The sequence below is a fragment of the Myxocyprinus asiaticus genome, chromosome 1, assembly GCF_019703515.2.
Source record: "Myxocyprinus asiaticus isolate MX2 ecotype Aquarium Trade chromosome 1, UBuf_Myxa_2, whole genome shotgun sequence".
NCBI classification, from domain to species: Eukaryota; Metazoa; Chordata; class Actinopteri; order Cypriniformes; family Catostomidae; genus Myxocyprinus; species Myxocyprinus asiaticus.
In genome coordinates, this window is record NC_059344.1 from 3,248,383 (window position 1) to 3,259,457 (window position 11,075).

Consider the following 11,075-nt stretch of genomic DNA (forward strand, 5'->3'; position numbering starts at 1 on the left):
ATGTCTTTTTCAGAACATGATACTCTGTACCTATTCACTTGCATTATATGGGTGTATTCAAGTCATACCTCCATCAAAATATAAGTCACATGACTTACAAGCAGTAATGTTTAGATAGTTGTGCAACGTTGTGATATTCTGATACACCTACAAAGATTTTATGATGCTCAGTGTTATGTGTATTGTTTTTAATCTATCTATATTCTGCTTCACAGGTGCCGAAGGCTCAATCCAAGGCTTCTCTGTCTGGTTCTGCCAAAGTAAGTATTTTGTTTTCACCTATGAAAAAATACATGGTGCAGTTACATTAGTGTCATTGCTTTGTTAATTCTTAATAAAGTGTGTCTGTCTGTAATAACATTGTTGACTTTATTTATTTTTTTTATTTTTAGTGTTCCAGTGATGCTAATTATGTAAGTAATTTTTGCTGAGGATTTAGGTCTGTACATACAGATTTGTTATGCATTTCTGTGATGGGTGAAATGGCTGAATAAAAACTTTTAAAGAATTTATTTGAAAATACTGCATATTGTAAATCTCTTTTTATGTGATTACAACCACAGGTTTAGTTAGCACATGGCACAGGCATAAAAATTCTAAAGCATCAATGGACTTCCTCCCTGTAGACCCAAACAGCCACTTCAATGGTGCGTGTTCTTTTAATGGCCGCCTTCCCACTGGAGGTTCTGATCCACAGCAATTTGAAAGGTAAACAGTTTCGAAGGCCAGGTCAAATTCTTAGATATTAATCTGAGTATTTTAAAAAAGTTTTGTCTTTTGTAGGAAGAATGAGTAAAACTGACTGTGGTGCCGAGAGAAGGAGTGCCCTTGATAAGGACACCATGGCAGCCATATATGGTAAGTCAAGACTTGCAGTGCGTCCGAAATCGCATACTGTTTCAGTAGGTACTACATTTGTATTTGAATTTTCTTCACAACCATTAAAAAAGTATGTTCTATATGAATGAAATTCGGACTTATCTACTATTTTTCAAATACTATGAATTCGGACATACTACCATGTTGGCATACTGTATAGTAGAGAAGTATTTGATTTTGTATGCAGAGTTGGTGAAAGGAAAATTTACTAGAACAATTAAGTTAAAGGGTTAGTTCAACCAAAATGGAAAAAACAAAGTCATAATTTACTCACCCTCATGTTGTTCCAAACCCGTAAGTTTTTTTGTTCATCTTCAGAACACAAATGAAGATTTTTTTTTTTTTTTAATGAAATCTGAGAGGTTTCTGCCCCTCCATTTTGCTACGCAACTACCACTTTGACGCTTCAAAAAGTTCATAAAGAGATCGTAAAACTAAACCATATGAATTTAGCGGTTTAGGCCTAATTTTCTGTAGAGACTTGATTGTATGATGAACAGATTGAATTTAGGCTTGATCAGCGACATAAACAGAAGCTCAACCAAACCTGCTTGCCGCACGAGAATGAACCTCATTGGTTCTCGCACGTCAAGCAATCATGCTTGAGCTCCCGTTTACCACAACTGATGTGTGAGTTGATGAATGGTTATATGTGAATAAAAGCCTAAATTCAATCTGTTCATCATATAAAGCGATCGAATCTCTTCAGAAAATTTGGACTAAACCACTCAATTCATATGGATTAGTTTTACACTGCAAAAAATACTTAGTGTTTTTGTTTTGTTTCCTGTCCAAATATCTAAAAATTATTAAATTAAGATGCATTTACTAGACAAGTACATTGACATAAGATATTGTCTTGTTTTCTTAAAAAAAAAAAAAAAAAGCAGTTTTTGCTGAAAACAAACAAAATTATCTGCCAATGGGGTAAGAAAAATAATCTTGTTTCCATTTGATTTTTTGTCTTACCCATTTGCAGATAATTTAGCTTTTTTTAAGCAAAACTCACTTAATTTGGAATTTTATTTTTTTATTTATTATTATTATTTTTTTTTTTTTTTTCAGAAAACAAGACATAATATCTTATGCCATATTATTTATCTAGTAAATGCATTTTGATTTAAGACAAAAAAATCATTTTTTGCAGTGTACTATCTCTTTATGAACTTTTTGAAGCGTCAAATTGGTAGTTGCATGGACTGTCAATGGAGGGACAGAAATCTCTCAAATTTCATAAAAATATCTTAATTTGTGTTTCGAAGATGAACGAAAGTTTTATAGGTTTGGAACAACATGAGAACGAGTAATTAATGACAGAATTTTCATTTTTGGGTGAACTATCCCTTTAAAATATAGCTGTGATTTTTGTCTCTTACAGTGGCAGTGAAGAAGAGGTTTCCCAATGTGTCCAGAGGAGCTTTGGGGATTGCAGTGAATTCTAAGCTGGGGGAACTTATATAAAAAAAAAAAAGTTAATTTTTTTTTACATTTAAAGTATGTTCCTTGCTTGATTTTTATTCAAATGTGTTACATACATGTTCACATTTTAGACATCAAATAAAGATTTTCTTCAAATGTTACGTGTGTGTATTTTCTTGTATTGAAATATATGGAGGGCAAAATATATATTTTTAATGCTTTTAAAATATATTTATATTTTTAAAATATATTTTCAAAAATGGCCACAAAAATGTAATTGTAGAAAATGTATTTATGTAAATATATTTTGACATATATTTTAGCAAATATATTTTTTGGCCATTTTTTGTATATTTTGAAATATATTTAAAAATATATTTGAAAATATATATATTTTTTACTGTATGGGTTTAATCGATTCTTGGTTTATTGATGTGAATTGGGCAGCTGACTCAATTCTGTCATCATGTTGTTGCAGATTTGTGTTGTAACATTGGGGAAGTTATTATTGTATGCCAGTTTACTGTAAAAAAAATTTGCCATGTTACTTGATTATTAGTTTAATCCAAAGTAAAATACCGGCAGACTATCCAGGTCTGGAAAGCAGATGTGTTGAATGTGTCAGTCATTTTATAATCATTTTGTAAATTGTTTTAATGCTGTTAGTGCTGTGCTAAAATGTGTAGTAGTTCAGTGGTCGAGGAAATAAACTCAGTCCGAAAATATCAACTGGTTTCCCAGAACGCCTCAGGAATGAGAAATCGATTCTTTTTGGAATCAATTCCCAGTCTTAGATCATGTTCTGTCTGCCACAATACAGTCTAGTCTGTCTTGTATTATATGTACATGTATTCATTTAGTAGAATAGTACCAAAAATACAAACTGATGTGTAAAAAAAAATATTTCTATGAACAATATTTATAAACTACTTTTTCCCGCTTGTTTCCCCTCTTTCATAATATAAAATAAAAAAATAATGAGCGGGAGAACTGAACTAAGGAAACTGAATCTCGTGGGGGATGGTGATTTTCAAACATGAGGTGATAAGTGGGACTTTCATTTGGAAGCCTCTGATTGGCTCTTTTTCCGGCCCGTCACACTTGTAGCTGTCCAATGAAATCATGTTGTAGGTGTGGCCAATAAAAACACGCAATCAGAGGTGCGCATCAACTGTTTGGGAAATTAGCATAGAGGAGGGGATAATAGTGCTTGTGTGTTGCTTAATAATTAAACATTGACATTGTTTCGTTGTGTTATTATGCCTGAACCAGCGAAGTCCGCCCCGAAGAAGGGATCTAAGAAGGCCGTCACGAAGGCCGCCGGTAAGGGAGGAAAGAAGCGCAGGAAGTCTAGGAAGGAGAGTTACGCTATCTACGTGTACAAAGTCTTGAAGCAGGTTCATCCTGACACCGGGATCTCCTCCAAGGCGATGGGCATCATGAACTCCTTCGTCAACGACATCTTCGAGCGCATCGCCGGTGAGTCGTCTCGTCTCGCTCACTACAACAAGCGCTCCACCATCACATCGAGAGAGATCCAGACCGCCGTGCGTCTGCTGCTGCCCGGTGAACTGGCCAAACACGCCGTGTCTGAGGGGACAAAGGCTGTCACCAAGTACACCAGCTCCAAGTAAAGTGTCATGAAGCTTTCAGCTGCACCCAAAGGCTCTTTTAAGAGCCACCCATATACTCGTTTGAAAGAGGTTTTTGTCTTTTTCTATAAAGATTGTGGGTTAAGTAGAATTTGTTTTTCTGGTCAAAATTATCCAATACGTGCTTTGTTTTTCTATCAGTGTTTTGTCAATTGTGTTTAACATGCTATTGAAACTCTGGATGACTACAAGGTTCGTTAGCAGGACTTTTAAATAATAGTCAAAATTTGCCAGAAAATTTTAAACCACTTTAAACCTAACATTTTTCCTCAAACTTCTATTAAACTGTGGCACCCCTTTACAGTGTCCCACAGCACCCCAACTACTGAATATATGAATAAATATGCGATTGAAAACAATCATTGAAAGTTTTTTTTTTTCTTTTTTTCATGACATCAAAATAATTGCAATTAGTTGCTTGAACACAAATCTTATTACCTAAAAATAAACGAGTCCCAAATTTCTGGAATCGAACAGCCCTAACGTGATGAAAAATGTCTGAAAGATGTTTGGACAGTAATTGTACAAGAGACAATTTCATTATGATTCATGAACTGCGATTAAGTGCAGAAAACGAGTGACAGAGAACAAAAACACTTTCTGCAGAACTTATAATAATATTTATGTTTATTGTAAATATAAAACAACTCTACCACCAAGACATTGACTCTTCATGTGAGAGTGTGTGTGGCTCTTAAAAGAGCCGTTGGGTTTGTCTGATGAGAATCAAGTCGTTTATCCTCCGAAGCCGTACAGAGTTCGTCCCTGTCGTTTCAGCGCGTACACAACGTCCATGGCAGTGACGGTCTTTCTCTTGGCGTGTTCAGTGTAGGTGACGGCATCACGGATAACGTTCTCCAGAAACACCTTCAACACACCGCGGGTCTCCTCGTAGATCAGACCGGAGATACGCTTGACACCGCCACGGCGAGCTAGACGACGGATGGCGGGTTTGGTGATTCCCTGGATGTTATCACGCAACACTTTGCGGTGACGCTTAGCGCCTCCTTTCCCGAGTCCTTTACCGCCTTTACCTCTTCCAGACATGATGATTACAGCTCGAAGACAAACTGAATGTGAGAAATGTAAACGGGATAAAACATTTACATGTGCCTACAGGACCTAGTGGAAACACCACACTGAAGGCGGAGCCAACGGCACGTCACGTGTTTGTCGTTGTCACAGTTCACATGTCTGACCCAGAGCCATTGAAAAAGAGTTGCGTCACTGCCATAGACTTCTGTTGTAATCGGACAATGCGGAAGTGACGCGTGTCGTGGGGCAACCGATAGTTCCAAACACTGAACCCCATTCATTTCAGTGTTTCTCAAGCACACTCGCTGGTAACTTGATGAAATGACTGCATTTTTTTTATTTATTTTTTATTTTTATATTTAAATAATAGGTTGTTAGATTCTAATTGCAGTTATTTAATGTGAGCAACACTTCACTAGCTACCATAACCAGATGTTACAATCAGTACAATACTGTACATTCTATATATATAGATACTTTTTTTATATATTTTTTATTTTTATTGAATAATGTGTATCTATATAGTGCGTATTGTATACTGAACAGTGTATGTTATTGTTTGTAGACTGTTGTGTGTAATTATGTGTATATTAGATTTTAAATTGTGTTGTGTTAATTTGATGTTATTGTAAACTGCTATATGTCTCATCACTGTCACGACTGCTATGTTGATCGGAACTGCACCCAAGAATTTCACACACCATTGCACTTGTGTATATGGCTGTGTGACAATAAAGTGATTTGATTTGATTTGATGTCAGTTGGCCTACATTTACCACAAATTAATTGCAGTTATTGGCGTTCGGTAACATACAAAGTGTATCTTCGGTGATTAGATTTGTTAAAGTTAGCAACACTTAGTACAAGACCGTACCATATTAGTACACCTGATTTCAGTGAATGGTAGCTAGCTCAACTAGACAACATGGCTGATCATAGTAAAAATAAATTATAATTATTACAATTAAAAGACATACAATTAATTTGAACTACAGAGGCATTTACACATTTATTTCCCTTTCAGCTACTGGTCTTCACTTTGCATGTGTGTGTATCAAGGGACAGTCCTAATGCAGTTGAAGAGATAGAAAAATGGCTACCGATACTGCACAGCCTTGTGGTGGGACCAGGTATAGGGAGAGAAGACTTGTTACTAAAAACAACCAAGATATGTGGAATATATATTCACTCTCCCTTGCATTCAAAATGGTCTCTTAGGCCAGCTGCTTGTGCATAAGCACAAAACTGAAGTCATATTTTTAACAGTTGTTACATAAAATACAGTGATGAATTTAAGCTGCACAACTCATATTTATGGCTCCCTGTGACTAATAACTAGTGATGGGTCGTTTGCGAACAAGTGGGCTCTAAGAGTCGGCTCTTGTAGGTGAACGTTGGGAGCTGGCTCGCATATCAGAAGAGCTGAATCTATTTATAAAAATATATAAAAAATTAAGATATGAATAATTAAAAGATTTAAATGAATAGAATTAACGAATTCAAAGAACGAATAAAGAAATAAAATAATATAGGCCTAAATGCTCAAGCACACACACATTTGTTCAGTCTGCTCAGACTAACAGCCTCACCTGTTGTTCCTGTCAATCAGACACGCAGTGTCAACCAATGAACCAAAGATGCACGAGGGAGGGCGGAGCCAACTCGCTCACAGACACAGTCACACACTAAGCAGCTGAGGAGAGAGAGGAAGGATAGCTGTGAAAACAACAGCTGGAAAACGAGTCGGAAGCACAGTAGCATTTGGATGCATTTTAATAATGTACACATGTTAGAGCACAGTGTAGAATTTGCCAAAACAAAATCTCGTATAAAGCAGGTTCTACGAACAACCTACACCGGCATATGCGAACAGTGCACCCAACTGTGAAGCTAGATGTAGCAGAGCTTCGAGAAACCACTGCTAGTGATAGTGGTGTAGCCAGCACCTCCACACGTGGAGATGTATCCACTCAGTCAAGTAGGCCTACTCCGCGACCCAAAGCAACGCAGTCTTCTATGGCCCAGTTTATGCCAAAGTCTATGCCTGTAGCAAAACAAGGCCACATTGATATTGCATTGGCTAAAATGATTCTCTCCAATTTCCAGCCATTTTCGACCGTGGATGTCAGAGGTTTTAGAAATGATAGCAATAGTCTAAATCCAATGTACACAATTCCAAGCAGGATAACCCTTTCAAAATCACTTATTCCACAATTGTATGAGAGCACGCAGGCTTCAGCATGGGAAAGAGTCCAAAAAGCTACTGCAGTTTGCCTTACCACTGACTGCTGGACATCAAGGGTAACCACTTCTTACATGTCGATTACATGTCACTTCATTGAAGATTTCTGGATGTCTAGCTGTCTTCTGGACAGCTTTGAGTTCAGCGACAGACATGCCTCAGAGAACTTGGCAGAGGAACTGTTGAGAGTGGCCAGAGAATGGCAAGTAGACGGAAAAGAGGTCTGTTGTGTTAGCGACAATGCAGCTAACATAACAGAAGCCATGAAAATGTTAAAATGGACCCATCATCCATGTCTTGCCCACACAATCAACTTGATTGTAAGAGATGCTCTGAAGGTGATTAAGCCCACTGTGGACAAAGTGAAAGCAGCTGTGGAATACTTCCACAGGAGCACAGTAGGTGCTGAAAAACTAAAGTCTACACAAGGACAGATGGGGATGCCTGAGCTGAGGCCTAAACAAGACTGCACTACAAGTTGGAATTCAACATTTTAAATGTTGAAGCGGTTTCTTGAGTCAAAGGATGCCATCATATCTACCCTGGCCATTGTCAATGCACCTGTTGATGCTCTGACCCAAGTGAAATAGGAGGTGGTGGAGGAGGTGTGCAGAGTCCTGGAACCCTTTGAGCAGGTCACTGTGGAGATCAGTAGAGAGAGGTACAGTAAGCAATTACTACATCATTATTTAATCCAGTATTATATGAGCAGTAGATGAGAATGTAGTATCAGTAGACAAAACATGAACCTGGACTAATACATTACTGTTCTCTCTTTTCAGCTATGTGACAGCCTCAAAAATGATACTCCTGTGTAAGGGTCTGCAGCGAATCACAGCCAGCTGCCAGAGAGAAGCAAACGTAACCACAGCACATGTGACAGAGCTGATGGACACTCTATGTTCATCAATGGACAGAAAGTTCCAGAGAATGGAATATAATCACGTGCTATCAGAAACCACTGCACTTGACCCCAGGTTTAAGAAGTTAGCCTTCAGTGATGCCAGAGCGATTGATGAGGCTCTTCAAAGAATAACCTGATTTGGTCTGCAGATCCTCTGAGCTGGTGGAAGGACAAGGCCACTGTCTACCCACGGCTTACACACGTCATGACAGGGAGACTCTGCATAGTGGCCACATCCGTTCCCTATGAGAGGGTCTTCTCGAAAACGGGACAAATAATTACTGAGAGAAGAAACCGCATCAGCCCCTCGAAAGTGAGGCAGCTTGCATTTCTGAATGCAAATCTCTCATAAAAGCAAAATATAGTCAGCATTGCTGTGTGCTGCTGGTTAATATATGGCAATAGAGAGAGAAAAGAGGGACCAGTTTAAGGTTTTAAGTGGGATGCTGCAGTTTTGCACATTGTTTTTTTCTTTTTCTTTGATATGGTGCAATATTCTGTTATGCTGTTTAGATTTATTCGTTTTGAATCGTTAGACTTATATGCACTTTGTTTATATACATTTAAAAGTTATACTTTAAATGCAAACCAATGCATTTTTATATACACTGTGGTTAAGGTGGGGTATGATTTCATTTAATTTAATTAGAATTGTTTTAACACCAATCAGTCAAACTATTGCAAACTGTTTGACTTGGAAAAAATACAAAACATTTTTTTTTAAAGAGCCATTTGAGAGCCAAAATGCCCATCACTACTGGGTACTGTATTATTTTAATTTTTTTTTTTTCCCCATGTTATTCTTCAATGATTTTTAAGAACATTTGAATTCTTCAGTGTTTGGTTTAATTAGAATATAGTTACCTGTTATTTTGCGGTTTAAATACGTTTATTAAATACTTAAGTGATCTAATACAAGTACACAAGAGCAGCACACAATTGTTGGGACTTCAAACAGAAATTTTACCATTGTCTACAGGACCTGACAGCAACACAGATCTGAAGTTCACCCATTTAAACAGGTTGTTAAAATGAAGTGTACTGTTTAGTGGTTTATATTATAGCACATTCAGAATATAGTAAACCAGACATTTACAAAGTTCAAGAAACAATGTGGAGCAAAAAATAAACAATAATATCGATATGACTTTGCGTTTATGTTAACGGTTTCAAAATCTACCAGACACAAATCGATTTATAAACTACCAACAATAATGATTGAAACTGAACTGGAAATAGACTCGTTGAGTGTAACTGAAGTGGCTCTTAAAAGAGCCTTTGGTGTTGATGTGAATGACGCCGCTGTGGATTTAAGCGCGCTCTCCACGAATGCGGCGTGCCAGCTGAATGTCTTTGGGCATGATGGTGACCCTCTTGGCATGGATGGCACACAAGTTGGTGTCCTCGAACAGACCGACCAAATAAGCCTCGCTGGACTCCTGCAGGGCCATAACGGCGGAGCTCTGGAAGCGCAGATCCGTCTTGAAATCCTGAGCGATTTCTCTCACCAGACGCTGGAAAGGCAGTTTGCGAATCAGCAGTTCAGTGGACTTCTGATAACGGCGGATCTCTCTCAGCGCCACGGTACCGGGCCTGTAACGATGAGGCTTCTTGACTCCACCGGTGGCGGGGGCGCTTTTACGGGCGGCTTTAGTAGCGAGCTGCTTCCTCGGGGCTTTTCCACCGGTGGACTTACGAGCTGTCTGTTTGGTTCTTGCCATGATGATGAGGTTCGCTTCGTTCAACACAGTAAATGAACGTTAGCGTTACACCGCTGCTTTTTAAAGCCGAGGACGATCACGCGCTCAGTGTGGTGAGGGTTTAGAGGCGTGTGATTGGCTGATGTGGACGTGTACGCATGACAGTTGGCCAATGACTGTGCGGCGCGTCTTTTCAAACAAGCGGCGACAGTTTCCCGCTCAAAATCTCTGTTCAGTTTACATCAATGCGCATGAAATAACGCTTCACATTTCTTTGTCTAGCTTTTATACTCAAGTACTTTCATTTAATTATTTCAAATAATGAATGTAGCCTCAAGAATGGCAATAATAGTAAATTAACGCATTTGCGTAGTTTTGCAGGGTAAAAATCAATATATATATATATTGATAAATATAATATATATATATATATATATATATATATATATATATATATATATATATATATATATATATATATATATATATACATTGGACTCAAATCGATATTAAATGAATTTACAATGTCTATTGGCTGGAGTCTGTAAAACATTCTAACCAATCACAGCACTTCCCTAAATCTCTAAACTCCTCCCTCTTATTTTTCTGCTATATTCTGTGTTGATGAGAAACTTCCAGCTGAATGAGTCTTAAATCCAGTTTAATGTAAAATTCAACATCAATAATAATAAATGATATTATGGTCAAATATATCTGACCTGAAATAAATTAGATATATTTCACTGATACAGGCACAATCAATGCAATTATACGTATAAAATGTTTATTACATTCATAGTCAGAAGTGATTGTGTCCTCTAACAACCAATCTGTAATACAGCATTACAAAATAAATACAAATACAAAAACAAATCGAAGTGTTGCTCTTTCATATGAATTAGTGGGTGGCTCTTAAAAGAGCCGTTTTGAGGAAGAAACTCTGTGAGTTCATTTACTTCTTTTTGGGAGCTGCTTTTTTAGGCTTGGCTGCTTTAGTCTTTGCCGTTTTGGGTTTGGCAGCTTTGGCCTTTTTGGGGCTCTTGGCGGCTTTCTTGGCGGCTGCTGGTTTCTTGGCCTTCTTGGGGCTCTTCGTTGCCTTTTTGGCGGCTGCTGGTTTCTTCGCCTTCTTGGGAGATTTCTTGGCGGCAGGTTTCTTAGTCGCGGCACTCTTGGGCTTCTTAGCAGCGGCGGGTTTCTTGACTGCGGGCTTCTTGACTTTAGGAGCGGCTTTCTTGACGGGTTTC

At 37.9% G+C, this 11,075-nt stretch overlaps 4 protein-coding genes across 4 annotated transcripts in view; 1 reads left to right on the forward strand and 3 right to left on the reverse strand.

Moving 5' to 3' along the window:
- The first annotated feature begins 3,539 nt into the window (after positions 1-3,539).
- LOC127442540 (histone H2B-like) lies at positions 3,540-4,315 on the forward strand. Its single transcript, XM_051700653.1, has one exon. It carries the CDS (start codon positions 3,558-3,560, stop codon positions 3,930-3,932), a length of 375 nt encoding a protein of 124 aa, XP_051556613.1. The 5' UTR covers positions 3,540-3,557; the 3' UTR covers positions 3,933-4,315.
- A 229-nt stretch (positions 4,316-4,544) lies between these two features.
- LOC127442463 (histone H4) lies at positions 4,545-5,429 on the reverse strand. Its single transcript, XM_051700516.1, has one exon. It carries the CDS (start codon positions 4,995-4,997, stop codon positions 4,686-4,688), a length of 312 nt encoding a protein of 103 aa, XP_051556476.1. The 5' UTR covers positions 4,998-5,429; the 3' UTR covers positions 4,545-4,685.
- A 3,525-nt stretch (positions 5,430-8,954) lies between these two features.
- Positions 8,955-9,873, reverse strand: LOC127442510 (histone H3-like). The gene has a single exon (XM_051700604.1). The coding sequence runs from the start codon at positions 9,850-9,852 to the stop codon at positions 9,442-9,444; it is 411 nt and encodes a 136-aa protein (XP_051556564.1). The 5' UTR covers positions 9,853-9,873; the 3' UTR covers positions 8,955-9,441.
- A 775-nt stretch (positions 9,874-10,648) lies between these two features.
- The window catches only part of LOC127442194 (histone H1-like), a 776-nt gene continuing 349 nt past the window's right edge, over positions 10,649-11,075 (reverse strand). The window contains exon 1 of the mRNA XM_051700048.1: positions 10,649-11,075. This exon is cut by the window's right edge and continues 349 nt beyond it. Coding sequence (XP_051556008.1) covers positions 10,784-11,075 — 292 coding nt within the window. The 3' untranslated portion in view covers positions 10,649-10,783.